General features: G+C 44.2%; 2 protein-coding genes across 4 annotated transcripts in view; one reads left to right on the top strand and one right to left on the bottom strand.

Moving 5' to 3' along the window:
* Positions 1–2,032: 2,032 nt before the first annotated feature.
* DHRS1 (dehydrogenase/reductase 1) lies at positions 2,033–3,583 on the top strand. Its single transcript, XM_077926067.1, has one exon. It carries the CDS (start codon positions 2,231–2,233, stop codon positions 3,218–3,220), a length of 990 nt encoding a protein of 329 aa, XP_077782193.1. The 5' UTR covers positions 2,033–2,230; the 3' UTR covers positions 3,221–3,583.
* Positions 3,584–6,370: 2,787 nt separating this feature from the next.
* The window catches only part of ZUP1 (zinc finger containing ubiquitin peptidase 1), a 12,907-nt gene continuing 1,150 nt past the window's right edge, over positions 6,371–18,127 (bottom strand). The window contains exons 1-9 of one of the 3 annotated variants that reach the window (XM_077926065.1): positions 16,717–16,975; positions 13,977–14,087; positions 12,541–12,653; positions 10,623–10,791; positions 9,349–9,537; positions 8,764–8,932; positions 7,918–8,069; positions 6,643–6,788; positions 6,371–6,540 (exon numbers count right to left, since the gene is read on the bottom strand). In XM_077926065.1, coding sequence (XP_077782191.1) covers positions 6,493–6,540; positions 6,643–6,788; positions 7,918–8,069; positions 8,764–8,932; positions 9,349–9,537; positions 10,623–10,791; positions 12,541–12,653; positions 13,977–14,087; positions 16,717–16,813 — 1,194 coding nt within the window. In that variant the 5' untranslated portion in view covers positions 16,814–16,975 and the 3' untranslated portion in view covers positions 6,371–6,492. Of the gene's footprint in view, positions 6,541–6,642; positions 6,861–7,917; positions 8,070–8,763; positions 8,933–9,348; positions 9,538–10,622; positions 10,792–12,540; positions 12,654–13,976; positions 14,088–16,716; positions 16,976–18,127 lie in introns of those variants that run through there. The other 2 variants (XM_077926064.1, XM_077926066.1) reach the window with 2 other exon arrangements.

The raw sequence follows: 18,127 nt of genomic DNA, 5'->3' as shown, positions 1-18,127 counted from the left end.
TTGGCAAAATGCATATCCCTTTAAACACACCACCTCAAGAGGAGAGGGATGTTTTGCAAGTGAGAAACCAGGTCATTGAATCTACCTGAATGGTATGCATATAACCCAGAATGTAGATCCAAACCCAAACTAAAGCAAAGCTTTATTTTATTGTAAGAAAAGAGAGAGAGAGAGATTATGGGGCTGCATAGTAGCATTCATTATTAAAACTTACCCATTTGTAACTCTAAAGAGAGAAAAAGTTCCTATTGCTACAAGAAAGAGCATGTGTCAGAAGTTGCTTCTCTTAGGCTCAAGGGCGGAAGGAATGGAATACAACTCTGTCTGTGAAGCAGCTCTGACCAAAACGCAGGGATGGGATTTGTACACCTCCATGGTTGCTCTGGGGCAACAGAAATCCCCTTCAGGCCTGTGGTCTGAATCCAATATTGCATCATTGGGAGCGTAGGTATCTAGACAGAGCTCAGATAGCCTTCTTTCTAACTAAAACCAAGCTTTAGATGCCTTTTCTTCTCACCAAATGCATGTGAAATGTGGACTTTGGGGTACAAGGTGAGTGTGTGCTGGGTGCCTTTTTTGGGTTGCCAAATCTCCAGCTCCCAATGAAGTAGGGGCTGGTCTGCCACAGGCACACACCTTACAGAGGGTCACCAAACCAAAATGCAGGGGAACCACTACCTTACTGAGACTGTTTGCTTCCCTTCCAGGGAATGACTATAAAAGCAAGTGTCCTGTCATTTACAGGCAACTGGGGGAATGTTTGTTTTTATAATAATTTTTATTGAATTTTCAATTTTACATTCTTAATTAGAGGTGAGGAACTTTTTTTATCCGATGGGCTGAATTCCCTTTTGGACAACTTTCTGAGGACTACAAGCCATAGGCAAAGGTGGGCAGAGCAGCCAATCTAAATTTAACTTGGATGCTAATTTTTGCCTTTAACACATACCTGTGTCCTCCATCCACCTTGATTTGAACAAGGTGTTCAAGCAAAGTATTGGCTCCAAGTAGTAATTCATAAGTAGTCTGTTATTTACACTGAAACTCTCTGCCTTTCTCACACTGCGGGTTGTTGCTTTTTTTTTAAAAAAATACATTTTTTATTAAATATTTCTTGGTTTACAAAAGTATTGCAATGTCTCTTTTTTCAAGTTACATTTTCTACAGATCAGTTTCACTTGTTGAGACATTAGTGTTACATTAGGAAGAAAAGGGGGAAAGAGGTGGAGAGGGGAATGGTGGGTGGGGTGGCGTCAGGCAGCAATGCTTCTATTCTACTTAGTGTATGTGTGGGGTTTTGTGTCAGCGCCACTTCTGTGGGTTCTCTTTACTATTCACTTGTGGTGGGAACAGGGCTGGATTTAGGTTTGATGAGGCCCTAAGCTACTGAAGGTAATGGGGCCCTTTATATGTCCAGCTGTCCTTTGTCAACAACAAATTGTCGCTGTTTTTGTGTTGAATATATGCTATTTGATCATTTATGGACCTAATAGTGATCTTAAAGCCATTTGCACATGTTGCCATGCAACCAGTCCATGCAGAATGTAGGCACCCTATATACAGAAATGAGCAAACCAGTGATATTTTAGGGAGCAGGCGAGCAGGAGCTTACATCTCAAAATCCTACACAACACAAAACACTGTTGCTGTATGTAGCTTTTATTTTATTTGTTTTTTATCTTATATTTTGGAAATGTACATCCAGGTTTTTCTTCCTTTAAAATTTTTAAGGGCCCCAAAGAATGGGGCCCTAAGCTATAGCTTGTTTAGCTTATACACAAATCCGGCAGACCTGTCAGGAGTAAGCACTGCGGGTTGTTTCAAGGCGGGTTGCTCCCCTGCTCAAGGCAGGGAGGCTTGTCACCCCTGCAAACATTGGGCAGCAGGCTTAGGTAAGCGGGTAGAGCGGTGGGTAGAGCTCGCCCGGGCACCTGCCGACCCCTCCCGGCGTAGCAGCGAAGGTGGAGGGAGCGCCGCGTTGGGGAGGCGAAGTGCAGCTTCGCGTACGGCGCGCGCGCGCGCGCCTTCAGCGCCTTCCCCGCCGCCCGATCCCGCCCTGCCTGTTCGCGGGAGGAGCCGCGTGGAGGAGGAGGGCCTTTAAGCCGAGCTCCCCAACCGCCCAGACCGGCACTGCAGCTCTGACAGCCGCCGCCGCCGCCGCCGCCGCCGCTCCAGCCCGACTGCGGCCTGCACGCTTCTCATCCGCCTGGCAACGCTTCGCCTCGCCGCCATGGCCAAGCCTCTGTCAGGGCAGGTGTGCGTGGTGACGGGCGCCTCTCGAGGCATCGGCAAGGGTATCGCGCTGCAGCTGTCCGGGGCGGGCGCCACCGTGTACATCACGGCTCGGCACCGCGAGGCGCTGGAGGAGGCGGCGACGGAGGTGCGGGCCCGCGGCGGGAAGTGCGTGCCGGTGGTGTGCGACTCGTCCCGGGAGGAAGACGTGGTGGCGCTGTTCGAGCGCGTCCGGCAGGAGCAGGCGGGCCGCCTGGACGTGCTGGTCAACAACGCCTTCTCCGGGGTGGGCTCCATCGTGGAGGGGTTCGGGCTGCCCTTCTGGGAGAGCTCGACGGCCCTGTGGGACCAGATCAACAACGCGGGCCTGCGGGGCCACTACATCTGCGCCGTCTACGCCGCCCGGCTGATGGTGCCCGCCGGCAGGGGGCTGATCGTCACCATCTCGTCGCCCGGAGGGCTGCGCTACATGTTCGACGTGCCCTACGGGATCGGCAAGGCCGCCTGCGACCGCCTGGCCGCCGACTGCGCCGTCGAGCTGCGCCCCTTCGGCGTGGCCTCGGTGGCGCTGTGGCCGGGCTTCGTGCGCACCGAGAGCCTGGCGAAGGAAGTGGAGCACAGGACGGGGCCCATGATGGCGAAGCTGAAGGAGAAGATGGCCTCCATGGGAGAGACCCCCGAAGTGAGCGGGAAGTGCGTGGTGAGCCTGGCGTCCGACCCGCGCGTCATGCGCCACAGCGGGAAGGTGCTCCTCAACCCGGACCTCGCCCGCCTTTACGGCTTCAAGGATGTGGACGGCAGGGAAGTCTTCAACTACCTCTCGGTGCGGGACATCCTCTCGGAGCTGATGCCCAAACTGGCCGGTTTATTCCGCCTCATACCTCGGTTCATCACCATCCCCAAGTGGGCTCTCGCTCTCTATTCTAGCAAGTTTTCCGTTTACCCACCCATCCAGCCGCCTCAATTTAAATCAAAAAAACAAGCCTAAGAGGTATATTGTGCAGCTATGCCTTTAACCTTCTCCAATTGCTGAAAACTTCATTTTGACACTTATTTGGCTGGTGCGTTAATTATTTTATTATTACAGTTTGCAATAGAAAGCACTTCCAAGTTTGAATTTGAAATCATTTTAAGAAGGTTTTCCAGCCTCTTAAAAGGAAGGGCTGATTTCTGCAATATCTTCTTTCTGTGCTTTATAGAAAGCTGTTAACCGGTTTCCTTATAATTCTGTATTCAGTTATAAGCCCAAGTTCTGACACTTGGGGGTGCATCTTTCATCATTCCTGTATTTTGGATGTGACAGAAGTAGCTTAAAGAAGCTACTCTGCAATTAAATGCATTTGCTCTGAGAGACTTTGTCATAGCTGGCAATACTTTGCTCCCATTTTTTGCCCCTGTGAAACGCACCATTCCTGCCCGCCCCTAAATTTTCTACACGGGGCCTGGTGATATCACTGCATCTTTATTGAAGAGCAAGCACTGTTTTAGATCTGGAAGATCATCCCACTGCAGGAAGGGAGGATAGTTTTGCGCTCTGGGAAAATGCACAAACTGCTCAGGTAATCCAGAGAGTACACACCCTAGGCACCCTATGTTTTGCTCTAATAAATGTATTGGTATGGGTTAAAAAACCCTTTGCAATGTCTTAAGCTTCATTTCAAAAGATGTGTGAAATTCTAAAAAGGCATACCTAGGCTTCTTGAGAAAAAAGATGTACTCTGGAACAGACAGGTGAGGCATTCTTAACTAGAGGTGAGGAATCTTTTTCATCCAGTGGGCCACATTCTCTTTCGGACAACTTTCTGAGGGCAACAGGCAAAGGTGGGCAAAGCAGCCAATATAAATTTAACTTGGATGTTAATTTTTGCCTTTTACACACAAACATACTCCTATCTCCTCCATCCATCCAGACAAGCATGAGCACATTATCAGAGTTGAGGGACATATTCCAGCCCTGCAAATACAAAGAGATTCCTCCCACTTTTGTCATACCCTTACTCCACCTCAGTTCTGCTCTTTGCTTTTCATAGGAAAGGGGCTAAGGTATATCAGCATTTTTCTGCCTCAGACTTTTGAGGGTCTGCTGTGTTACTTTAAGAGACGAAGGAACAGAGAGGTGAGTTTGTTGGGGAAACTCCCCCGTTAGAAAAAAATAAAAGCAACTTCAGGTAGAAGTCATTTTAATAGTGATGAGAAACAAAACCTTTCCCACTCACCTTTCTTTATCTAGATTGTGTGTGCCCTCTGCTCTCCCCCACCCTTTGTTTTTCGGTTGGTGATATGTTTGCAATAATAAAAGTAAGTTACATCTAATCTCTCCAATACCAACTACTTTTGAAAATGATAAAAGTTTCAGTTAAATAGTAGACATGACACAGCTGCTGTGGACTCTCCCTTTACCTCTAATTTGATACTGAGAAACTGGTTCCAACAATAGCTGGTCTACATCCAGGTTTGGTTTTGTAATAACTGCATCAGCAAAAAATGTTATGACATTTGTATCCCATCTAGAGAACCAATACTGATAAAACCAGTTAATATAAATCTCCTTTCACAATCCCCCTTGCTTGGCCTGCCAAGGCACTGACCTCAAACTGTCAGTTTTGGGAAGAAAGCAAGTGACTGTAGTGGTAAGGGATAAAACTATCCCTTACCAACTGCCGAGCTGGTTAATGCTTCACAATGATGCTACATGTACCCTACAGAGGTGGCTTTACCCAATTGGCCAGTTTCTGAACATTTGCTTCCAGTGTTTTGCTGTGCAACACTCTATACCAATCACTGTTGGAAGTTGTGTAATTCATGCCTGGCATCATCACCCGCTTGGAAGCTCATTTGTATTAGCACTTAAAACAGCAGCTGACTTGGAAAATGCAGAGGGATGGTGACAAGCAAGCTTAAGCCAGCCTTGGGTCTTCTAGCACTGCCATGCTGTTGCTGTCTCCCTCAAGAGAAGGAAGAGAGGAGAGGGGTTGCATGTTGAGCAGTGTCCATCAAATAATAAATCTGGTAAATTAAGTACAGACAGCTGGGATACAAAAGGCTCAAGCGGTACAGCCTAAATGCTTATAGGCACATGTGTTAACCAGCACGTGCAAACAATAAAACATTTTAAGACACAGATGGGAAGTCATGGGCCTCCAGCTGTTGTCCCATCAACTTCAGCCAGCATGACCAGTGATTTAGGGAAGTTGTAGTTCATCAACATCTTCATAATCACAGGTTGCTTCTTCCTGCTCCAAAGGTAGCTAAGGAGGCATTACTTAATCTCCTGTAGATTCTTCCCATTTAATTATGGCTTTATTGCAGCCTAAACCTGCAGTTGACAAGATGTTCTCAAGAGTTTACTTGAATTACATTATAATTAGAGATGCAATCCTGAACAATTCCACCCAGACCAGTAATACAAGCTCTAGGCAGTCTTGAGTGGGATGCTAGATTATGCTGCAATTATTTTAATAGAATGTCTATGTCAGACATACGCAGCTTGGTTAAACATTCCAAAGAAAAGTACTTCAGATCTTTTTAAAGGAATACTAAATGCAACTTGTAGCCTGGCTGTTAAATCCCTGTACTTTCTGTTCTTGCCTGAAGTGGCTTGGAAAACTAAACACACTGTGCAGTCAAGTGAGTTGAGGAGTTGTAGGAATATTGGCTGCATCAACATGTTGACACCAACTTTTCAGCTGCACTGTGATAGTCCTTGATAGTCTTACTCTGCTTGCCTAGCTACTTACAGGATCCTATAATACCAGAGGTAAAATGTACATTTAAGGGAAGTGGGGCAACTGTAATTCAAGCCAAAGTAAACTTTCTGTTGTAACAGATCCCACTAAGCCAGAAATTTCATTCATTCTTTCTTTTATTCCCTTTGAGGACTTCCTGCTGCACCCCCTCTAGTATAAGGGCTGAGTTAGCCATTTTAGAATATGTCAAGTACTATAAGATACTGTAGTATGTGGCAGACTTTGGCTGGTTCTGTATTAGCACATAAATATTTTTTTCCTCTGAAACACTGAAAAGAGCAGCACAGTATTGTTGCCTGTCATACATATTTAAAAACAGTTTGCTATAATGACTTGGTAATTTAGGATTGCACCTTTCCTCAATCTGATACAACAAATCACATGCCAACAAGTCATTTCCCCCCAACGTTTATTTTTAAGTCTTAAAAAGTTTTATGTACATTGTTCAAGAACCTGTGTGAATGCACCAGAATCTCTCCTGCAGCTTCCTTGATATTCTTCAGGATTCCTAATTTCAAGAAATCCGCTGAGCCACGAAGCGCTGAGAAGCCTGCCTACGAGTCTTAAGTGAGAGACAAACAAGAGTTAGCGTTGCCACTTTTACTTACACCACAGTAGATCACTAAGATATTTAATCAGATGGGCTCTTATCTGAAATACTCACAACTTTTTCCTCCGCTGACAGTACACCGTCTATGGCCACAAGCTGATACTGTTTATGTTTTAAGCTGCCCACAAATCTTCGAAGCAATCTGAGACTGTTCCCATCTATGCCTTTTAAGAGTTTTTGCATCTCTTGTGAGGGGCAACCTGGATCGAACATCAGTAGGCACACAGTTTTGTTTTTCCTTTCTTCTATTCCAATAATAGTACGACTATGACCTATTTTTTTTAAAAAAACACACACACCAAAACACACCCATCAAGTATACATTACTGCTAACACACCGTCTACAAACCCCTTAAGCAAAACCCCAAACTGCTGTACAGAATTGCAATACAGATGTTTGTAATTGTTATAAAAACAAATTACTTGTATAAATGTCTTTTTCAGGTAAGTTTTATTTTAAAAATCTACCATTTTCTCTCTGACTTTCAAAGCAGCTCATAACACAGACCATCCCCTCAAATCTGTTAATATAAAAAAAAACCACAACCCCACTAGTCTAACCCCCTGCAATGCATGAATCTCAACTACAACATACATGACAAATGGCCATCCAACCTCTGCCTAAAATCTCCAAGTAAGGAGAGTCCACCACCTCTCGTGGGAGATAGTTCCACTGTCAAACAGCTTTTAGTATCAGAAAGTTATTTCTGGTGTTTAGTTGGAATCTCCTTTCTTGTAATTTGAATCCATTGGTTCAGGCTACTATAGCCTCCAGAGCAGGAGAAAACAAACTTGCTCCATCCTCCATGTGGCAGCCCTTTAAATATTTGAAGATGGCTATCGTATCTCCTTTCAGTCTCCCCTGATCCGGGCTAAACAACTCAACTCCCTCAACTGTTCCTCATAAAGCTTGGTTTCCAGACTCCTGTACTCCAGGTGTGGTCTGACCAAGGCAGAATAAAGAACTACTATGATTTCCCTTGATTGGGACACTATAATTTTGTTGATACAGCATAGAATAGAATTTGCTTTTTTTCCACCCCTGCTACATCACACTGTTGACTCATGTTAAGCTTGTGGTCTACAATTACAATCTTTTGTAAACTACTTTGAGGAGGTTTTTTGTTTTTGTTTTTACAACTGAGCAGTGTATAAATTTTATGAAATAAATAATACAATTATATTTGAGAATTACAGTTAAGAAGACATTCCGCTGCTCTTCCAGGAAGCATAATTCATAAAACAAAAAACTGGACATGGGGACACCAGTAATACATGAGTAACACAGCTTCACGTTTAGAAAAGAGAGAAGTGGAAAGTTTCGCTGACCTTGGTGCTGAAGGTAGATTGGTGGCTTGGGAGTACACACAACCTTTGCACTGTTTTCCTTGTCTGCCGAGTAATAGTTGAAAACCCACTCCAACAAACGAGGATGTGTTCCTGCAGGGCCTGTTGGCTGGTGAAAATCAATGACCTGACACCTATAAGGCAGTTTAAATGAAGCCTTTATAAACTGTTAGTTTACAATGTCAGATAGCATCTTTTGTTTAGTGCATTAGTCACCAAGTTCTACCACTGTTATAATTCTTTAGTCTCCGCAGTAAGAACAATGGTCACATTTGTGAGTTTGTAGTAGCACATATTCCTTCAAGTACATAGCTCCCCCTAGTGTGAGAATGATCTTTTACTTGATACTTAAAAAAAAACCCTTCCTGCAATGTTAATCTGGGTGGCTTTTTTCTTCTTTTTTTACTACCTAATTGTTACTTGCCCTGATTTGAAACACTAATGAACGGGATATATATTTTATAAATAAATATACAGCTTATACTTTGTCTTGGTATGAAACTTAAGCCATTGAAATGAAAGCATGCTATAGCAAGCAATAACTTTGCACCATTTATACTTGGAAGAACTTTGGAAGTAGCAATCTTCTTTTAAAAAGAGAGTTGCAAGGAAAGATGCAAGGAGGAAGGTCCTAGGCAACTGATTGACCAATTGCCAGCACAATTTTTCCCTTAAGTATTTCATGTTCTTATTCTCCTGGAAATGCCATCTCTACATAGGACCAGTTCGAACTTGAATTTCTGTGATATTCACATAAAATCACTCTCATAATTGGTGTCATGTGCTTAGAACTAAAACCTTTTTACTTTCTTTAATAGCAGCACTTACTTTATCCTGAGAGAAGTTAAGAGTGAATAAATTTCACATGCTCCTATCCATGCCTTAGTTCCATGTAATCTGCTGTTGAAGTGAGAAGCTCCTTGTGGGTCAAAGCCTTCTTTCCAAGCATCTTCAATCAATGACTGAATTTTTGGAATGCATGGAATTGATGAATTATCTAAAACAACAACAACAACAGGACAACATTCAAGTTGCAGCTATGAAAAGGCAAAAGCAAAGTTACAATAGATTTCTAAGTGTCCTGAAGTGGGACGGCCTTTACTGTCGGGGAATTACTTCCTCTTGTTTGACATAAAAGATTTCCAGCAAAAAATGACATCAGTGGGAAGGACTTCCCCTCAACTTGAGCCCGAGTAAGACCTAAGGAAGGTATGATCTGGACAGGAAAAGGTTCATATTCTGCAGGCTCATTTTCAATCTATAAAATTGAAAAAAACTGTTCTTGTATCCAGCAATTTTTAACCTATATGTTACAGATATTGTAATATACGCCAGCATAGGAACACATTTTTAGCAAGCGCTCAGGCTGGCAAATGTGCCACTGGCAGCACAATTCCATGCAAAAATACCCACCTTTCAAGCACTCTTCATAGGTACTGTTCCTCAAGAGGGAAGAAAGAAGCATTTGGAAGTTCCTATAACCGCAGCCCCAACCTCTGTCTCCTAAAGAACAATGGAAGTGATCTACTCCTGTAGAAAGCCATACACGCTTTATGTCTTTACATTCATTCTGATAGTACTGGCACAGTACTTCAGTAATTCCTGATTTAAAAAAGGGGAGATAGGGAGAGAAAGAGACTTAAGTTTATGCAAGTCTATTTACTGATGATACTTCAACAACAGTCACACAATTTGCAAGATGCAACCAGTATGAAAAAAGTAATAATAATGACTGCCGAATTCTACATAACTGTACAAAGAGCAGGGAACAAGTAGTGAATAGTTTAACATGCTGACAGAAGACATGGCTCCAAGCCTGTTCCTCAGCTATAGATTTACTCTCCTGTGTTTGGCAAGCTGTCCAAGGCCTTAAGGTGAATGGAGAGAGACTAAGGCACATGCAACTAAGAGTGCAAATTAAGTGACACACAGCACGAGTGAATTTAATGATTATCTCAATTTTGAAGCTAAAACAATAGTTAAAAGGTGAAAAATCTGGCAAAAACCACAAGAGTGCCAAAGTAGTCACGCAAGAAGAACTGCCTGAAGCCAAGAGTAAAGATATAATATGTGAAACCTGTGATCACCACTGTGCTGTCAGACAAGGAAGTTGCAAGCATGAAGGGCTGACAAGGCAAACAGCCAGTCACCACCACTGTACAGCTTTATTTAAGCAGAATGTTTCCTTAATGAAGGTGTCAAATCATTACAGGAGACTAGGTGTAATATATTAAGATACTGTGAACCAAGCAGAAACAAGACAGCATTTGGTCATAATTACTGAGAAAGTTTTATGAAATCATTCACCCTTAGCTAGATAGCAAGCCTACCATATACACCAGAGAACTGCAGTATGTTTCCTGTTACTATTTGTGAAGGTTGGCAAAAACCATGATGACTGCCAGTTCTCTACTTTGAAATTTGTCATGGTATTTGGATAAAAAATTTAGACAATTTATAACCTATTTTTGAATCGTGACTTTAAATCTACCTGAGAGCCATTATCTTTAATATGGATTGTAGGAATCGCCATTCTTAGCTCCTGTCTAAAGGTCTCTCTCTCTGCAGGCAGAAAAAAATTATTTTGCAATCTGCAGCACACTTATTGAACAATGGCTTTTGGCTAAATGATTTTTAGACACCTCAGTCAGACCTTTGAAGAAACTCACACATTTTTAATTACTCACCCGAAGTCTTTGTCTTTCCATCATCAATACCGAAAGCCAGAGATTCCATCATGTCAGCTTTTCTCCTGTGATAGTCAGATGGGGTCATTCTCCCAAAAGCCACTTCCTTTTCCATATTTTTTAGTGATTGCTGCTTATATCCTCCTGAGCCATCCAAGCCGTATTGCCTCTGTTAAGGATATATTATACTTTTAAGCAATAAAAAGCCTTAGCAGTTCCTGGAGAAAGAAGAATTGTTAGCGCATGCAATCCTGCTTCAACCTTGCACAGAGGAGAGAATGCAAGAGAACCATGGAAGTTGATTCAGAACACGAAGCTGCCCATTTAAGAGTTAAGTGTAACCTCTAGTAACTACAACCAGAATACCCTTTTTCAGTGGTATGATGTATTTATGTATATATTTTTCAATGTCATTGGGGACCTTTTTGAGAACAAGTGACTAATAAACTTAATAAATTATATATATGTTACATATATCTACACACACACACACTTACACACTTTATGGTTTTTCTGTAAAGAAATAAGAATAGATATTACAATTTGTACTGCTTCTGAACTAGGGTAGTACAGCTTGAAAAACCTAGGCACGAGATTCCATGATAATTAATAAGAAACAGCCAATTATCTACAGAGTCATTCTTTGTGATGAATTCTCAGAAGAGAAATTACTCACATTTCTACTTGTAACCTCTGAACGCTGGAAGTCTCTGCACACTTGTCTCTATAGTTTTCCTTTTAAAGTTTGGGAACCTCTGACCTAGCTTATAAAATGCATCCTGACCAAAGGCATTAGGCTCTCTGCTCGATAAACATTAATTCTTTGTGCACAAAATAAATACTTACCGTATGAAGGGGAAATGTGTGTGCGTCCTATGGGGCGAATGCAGGCTTCAGGAAGCTATCCGCACGCCTTGGGAGCCCAGCGCGACTTCCCTTGGGCTCCCAGAGTTTGCGGATGGCAGCCTGCGGGCTATTCAGGGAGGTGGGGGAATTCACCCATCTCCTAGAAAAGCCAATAGAAGCCGTGCAGCCCCCACCTCCCAGAAAAGCCAGGAGAAGCCACACACTCTTTAAAGGGGTTGCGCGGCTTCTGCAGGCTTTTGCGAGAGGTGAGGGAATCCCCCCACCTCCCAGGAAAGCCAGAAGAAGCCGTGCATGCCTTTTAAAGAGCACACGGCTTCTGCCGGTTTTGCGGGAGGTGGGGGAATTCTGGCTTGGGAACAGCCTTGTTAGCCTCTGCAGGACAGGGGGGTGAAGGCACCCCGCTGCCCTGAAGAGGCTTTGCGCGCAGCCGTCCCCAAGCTAAAGAGCGAGACGGAGCCCTTCGTCTCGCTGCTCTGGCTTGGGAACAGCCTGCCTTTGCGCGCAGCCATCCCCAAGCTAGAAGAGCGAGACGGAGCCCTCCGTCTCGCTGTTCTGGCTTGGGAACAGCCTTGCTAGCCTCTTCAGGACAGCGGGGTGAAGGCACCCCGCTGCCCTGGAGAGGCTTTGCGCGCAGCCGTCCCCAAGCTAGAAGAGCGAGACGGAGCCCTCCTTCTCGCTGTTCTGGCTTGGGAACAGCCTTCCTTTGTGCACAGCCATCCCCAAGCTTTAAAGAGTGGCGGCTTCTGCAGGAGGTGGGGAATACTCCCAGAGTTTGTCGGGGCTGGTGGGGGAAGACTTGCGGATAGCATCCTGTTCTGGGGGCTGGGGTCGGGGGAAGCTCGGGCTTCCCCCGCCCCAGCCCCGCGCATGGGGGGGAATAATTTTTTTTCTTTATTTCCCCCCCCCCCCCAAAAAAAAACTAGGTGCGTCCTATGGGCCGGTGCGTCCTATAGGGCGAAAAATACGGTAAATGTATCACACATTTACAAAACACTCCATATATTTACAAGCTATACCAAAGTACATTGCAACTGGAACACCGATACCACACCTGTAGCTTTTGGAAATCTTCTCTTTCTTGTTTTGCTGCTGCTGCTCTTCTTTGCCTGTCTTCCTCATTCTGGAGATGCTGTGCCAATTCTAGGTCAGTCAAGTTTCTTTCCACTGTCATGCAATATTATATAAAATAAAAGTCTAATGAATATTTCAAAGCTACAGCCACATAACAATTGGTTATGTTGTACATTACGTTTGCCATAGAAGACCTGCCATATTTGATGATGTTGAATATTTCTGAAAATGCCAGGTTTTTATCAATAACCTGTATGTTTTAAATTTGCAGCACAATCCTATGTCCATTTACTGAGAAGCTAAGTCCCGTTGTGCTTATATTGGGCTGACGTCTAGCAATGAGTGTACAGAATTTCAACTTCAATTACCTACATTCCTAGGCAGAATGTATTAATACCATTCATAGTTACCTAGATCACAGATTTAAACCCAGCTTCTCACTTGTAGTTCAGATATAATGATACATACAAATTAGTTAAACACTTTAATATGAATGCTCTATTTAGCTGTAAATGAACAAAATATATGTCTGTCTAACCTTGCTGCTTTCTGTTTCATTTCCTCTACACAGCATATCTGTAATGCCTTGCTCCACACCCATCCTGAGCCCACAAATGCATAGTAGCTAATGCTCCGGAAATTTTGCTCATTGCAGCCCATTTGTACCTGTTTGTTTAGCTAAGGACCCAGCATTTTTGAGAAGCGAGGACCAGTAAATTAATTTCTTGGTAGAGCAATTTATTTTGCTATGATGAAAGGTAAATTGTTATTGTTTGCTTAGGGAGAGGAAATATTGATAATTTGGTCAAGTTGCAGAGTCCACCAAAATGGGCTTAGGGGGTAATCCTCTCAATGAAATACAAACACTATTGTAGATCCAGGGCCTTGATCTCTGTGCCTGTTGTTACTGGCCACTCCTTGGTTCCCAGTACCAAAACAGTTTTTTCTTTTAAGGCAGCCTTAACTCATTACATTTGATTGGAAGCCACTGATTCAGCTTTTAAGAAGTTGCTTATGCTTGTATTCAGATTTAACCGTGCTATGTTAAAAAACAAAAATATGTGATTTGTTTTTTAATCGACTCCTCAAATGTCTTCTTTAATTCAGTTTTTTATCCATCCAGGGCACAGATATATGCTATTTAGGTGTCTCTACAGATACAGTCTCTAGCATTAGAGGAAAGAGACATACAAAACAAAATTGCTACCAGTTCTGAAAGTGTTGTTGTTGTTGATGATACACTGCATTGTTTTCTACTTTTTTTACGATATGCTAACATGATATATGAAGTTCCAAGTCATATGATTTCATGTTACCTTGCATTATTTGGATAATACCAGCTTCTCCTGAATGAAACATTACATCTTTCGTCAATACACAAAATATGTCTTTCCTATTTTGGAATCTTCCCCTTACCTTCTAAAAAGGTGCATTCCTCCAAGTGTAATTCAACATGTTCCTGCAGAATTGGGTAATCAGTACAAACAAGGTGACACATTGGGCATTCATACAGCTCCTGGCCATTTTCTGCATTAAAGCAAAGTATTAAGAGTAAATGATGAGGTCATTGCATATTCTTCTGTTGGAAACAAACGCTTGCTTGCTAAGCTCATACCTAGAAGGCAGTTCCAAGTTTGGGGGAGTCCCTTGGTAGTGGCTGCTCTTGAGTGCTAGATGGCTTGGAGCTGCCAGTGCCTTAAAATTGTAACTCTGTACTCTGCAGTACTCAGACTGTTTTAGCGTGCTTTAAATATATTGTGTATGGGCAAAGGAAAAACAAGAGTACAGTATATATTAATGAAAAGAGTTCGGAAATGAGGGCCAAGCTCCTTTTGCCTCTCACCCCATATATATATGAGCATAAGAGCTCATAGGCGCATATATATATATATATATATATGCTTTCGTAGATTTTCACGGGTACATATATATATGCAGGTTTTGGTGTCCTCGGGTATCTTCCCGTGTAAAAGTTGGGGTGTCTAGGCGACGTTTCGACGAGGTCTCACTCGTCATCTTCAGGCTGGTGCTTTCGGCTTCTTGTTACTGGAACAGAGCAGGATCTCAGTGTTTGAGTTCCTATAAATACTGTTGAGGAGGTGTGGCCTCCTATGTTCTGGGCAGAGAGGAAGTTCCCAGGCTAGTGTGCCTTTTCTTCTTTTGTTCCTTAATTGCTTGAGGGATATCTTGAGTGATTTCTTGAGTGATATCCTGAGTACCACTTAGGTGGGTCATTAGGTGTGGATTAGTTGCTAAAGCCTTTGTGTCTTGACCTCTTGAACTTTGTGAAGAGTTTTTCTGAGAAGATGGGTGTACTACATTTAGTTGTGCTCTGGCTTGGCTTCGTGTATAGGGGCGAGCTGTGGTTTTGTGGCCTGTGCCAGCCAGATCTGTGTAGGGATTGCAGGGGGGTGCAGCATCCGGAGGTGCCACCATGGTTTGGCTACTGGATGGTGTCTGTAATTTATCTGTGGAGAGGGTCTGGGTTTGGGTCTGGTGTGGTTGATTGGTGATGGCGTTCTGTGTGCCTCTGGATCTGGTGTCAGTTTTTGTGGGGAGGGCTAATTTCCAGATGTCTGGCAAGCGGGATGTGTCGTCACGCTTGTTCATGTTGTGAGGGTGTTTCTCTATCTCGATGGCTTCCATGATTATTCTCTTGTGGTGATGTTCCATTAATTTCGTGTCCTGTTTCTTTCATGTGTTGGAAGAGAGAGGAAGTTTTTTCTTCTTTTTTGACGGGCATGGCCCTCCTTCCTTATATCAAGGGCACTACAGATAAAATTAGCAAAATCCTCCATAAACACAATATCAAAACAGCCTTTTGCGCCAACCAAAAAATAGCCAATATCCTCAGAAACCCCAAGGATAAAATCCAGTTGGAAAACCAAGGGGTCTATGAAATACCCTGCAAAGTCTGCCCAGCCACGTACATTGGACAAACAAACAGACGAATAAATGCACGTATCGCAGAACACAAGAATGCCGTCAAAAAAGAAGAAAAAACTTCCTCTCTCTTCCAACACATGAAAGAAACAGGACACGAAATTAATTTTGCAGATTCCAAATTGCTCTCTAACATGGAACATCACCACAAGAGAATAATCATGGAAGCCATCGAGATAGAGAAACACCCTCACAACATGAACAAGCGTGACGACACATCCCGCTTGCCAGACATCTGGAAATTAGCCCTCCCCACAAAAACTGACACCAGATCCAGAGGCACACAGAACGCCATCACCAATCAACCACACCAGACCCAAACCCAGACCCTCTCCACAGATAAATTACAGACACCATCCAGTAGCCAAACCATGGTGGCACCTCCGGATGCTGCACCCCCCTGCAATCCCTACACAGATCTGGCTGGCACAGGCCACAAAACCACAGCTCGCCCCTATACACGAAGCCAAGCCAGAGCACAACTAAATGTAGTACACCCATCTTCTCAGAAAAACTCTTCACAAAGTTCAAGAGGTCAAGACACAAAGGCTTTAGCAACTAATCCACACCTAATGACCCACCTAAGTGGTACTCAGGATATCACTCAAGAAATCACTCAAGATATCCCTCAAGCAATTAAGGAACAAAAGAAGAAAAGGCACACTAGCCTGGGAACTTCCTCTCTGCCCAGAACATAGGAGGCCACACCTCCTCAACAGTATTTATAGGAACTCAAACACTGAGATCCTGCTCTGTTCCAGTAACAAGAAGCCGAAAGCACCAGCCTGAAGATGACGAGTGAGACCTCGTCGAAACGTCGCCTAGACACCCCAACTTTTACACGGGAAGATACCCGAGGACACCAAAGCCTGCATTCCTGTACCCGTGAAAATCTACGAAAGCATATATATATATATATATATATATGTGTGTGTGTGTGTGTGTGAGAGAGAGAGAGGCTCTGCTCTCATACAGGCAGCACGAGAGCACGGTGGATCCTGCTGCCCTACATACTATATAAGCGCCTGACGTTTATAAAGCCAGACCCATATTCCGACCAGAGACGGTTCCCACGTGCATATCAATTTAGCGGGCGACTCGCACGTGTGAATGTGCGGTAGCAGGTCTCTCTCGACACTCCGCACGCAAATGATTCATTCTCAAGCCAGACAGCTCCAAAATGTGAAGCGACATCCCTCCAGGTCTCACTCACCGCGGGCGGGAGAAGGCGGCGGGGCGCGGGCGCCAGCGGACGGGGCCCCCTGCAGAAGCCGCTGCTGTCCCTGCCGGGCTTTTCCGGAGAACTCCATCTCTGCGCCCTTCCCGGCGGGAGCCACGCCCCCTTGGCACGAGGCGGATATAAACACCTCGACACCTACCGCGGCTGCCAGGAGCCCAGCGCGAGCGGAGAAGAGCCCACCGCATACGTCGCCCAGCCGCGCGCGCGCGCGCTCTCCCGGCTCTATCCTCTCACGTGACTCCTAGACTTACTAAAAAGGGAAACAAGCCTACACTTTCGTTTCACAGGCAGCCGCTGTGTAACCCAACCCTTGCGCACGCGCAGTTTACGCACGCTCCCCAGAAGAGTCTATGTTGGCTTTCCCCAACGAGGTGCCGTGGAGATGCTTTGAGCTACAGCTCCCATCCTACCAAGCCTGCGCGGACTTCCCGTAGGCATCATCTGGTTGCGGAGACAGGATGCTGGTTCCTGCAGAATTCCACGAAGGAAACGAAGTATAAGCAAGAGAACGAACTTCTAAACTAAACTTCTTTTAGTTTTCCGCAACCTACTGGATATGATTTGGACTGAAAGTCATGCAACAGTTGCAACCCAAAAATATCCAGAGTAAGGCACCAGGTTGCGGAAAACTGACCTACAGAGTTCTCTTTCTTGCTTATATTTAGTTTCCTCTTTGAAGCTCTCAAAAGTATAATTAGGTAGGAGTGTCATGGGACACAAAAGGGCTTCTAAGTAGACATGGTTAGGACTGCACTGTTAGTCCTTCTTTACTAGTGTGTATTTACAGGGCCGGACTTAGGTTTGATGAGGCCCTAAGCTAATGAACAGATCGTGAAGCTGAGGCTGAGGCTCCAATACTTTGGCCACCTCGTGAGAAGAGAAGACTCCCTGGAAAAGACCCTGATGTTGGGAAAGATGGAGGGCACAAGGAGGAGGGGATGACAGAGGACAAGATGCTTGGACAGTGTTCTCAAAGCTACCAACATGAGTCTGACCAAACTGCGGGAGGCAGTGGAAGACAGGAGTGCCTGGCGTGCTCTGGTCCATGGGGTCACAAAGAGTCGGACACGACTAAACGACTAAACAACAACAAAGCTAGTGAAAGTAACGGAGCCCTTTATATGTCCAGCTGTCCTTTTTCAACAACAAATTGTCGCTGGTTTTAGTGTGTTGAATATATGCTATATGAATATATGCAACTAGTCCATGCATAATGTGGGCACCCTATATATAGAAATGAGCAAACCAGTGATATTTTAGGGAGCAGGCTAGCAGGCATGACTTACATTATAGGAGCCTACACAACACAAAACACAGTTGCTGTATGTAGGTTTTATATGTTTTTAATCTTATATTTTGGAAATGTACATCCAGTTTTTCCCCC

This window comes from Podarcis muralis, chromosome 3 (genome assembly GCF_964188315.1).
Source record: "Podarcis muralis chromosome 3, rPodMur119.hap1.1, whole genome shotgun sequence".
Classification (NCBI taxonomy): Eukaryota; Metazoa; Chordata; class Lepidosauria; order Squamata; family Lacertidae; genus Podarcis; species Podarcis muralis.
This window is presented reverse-complemented; position numbering and strand designations above follow the sequence as displayed.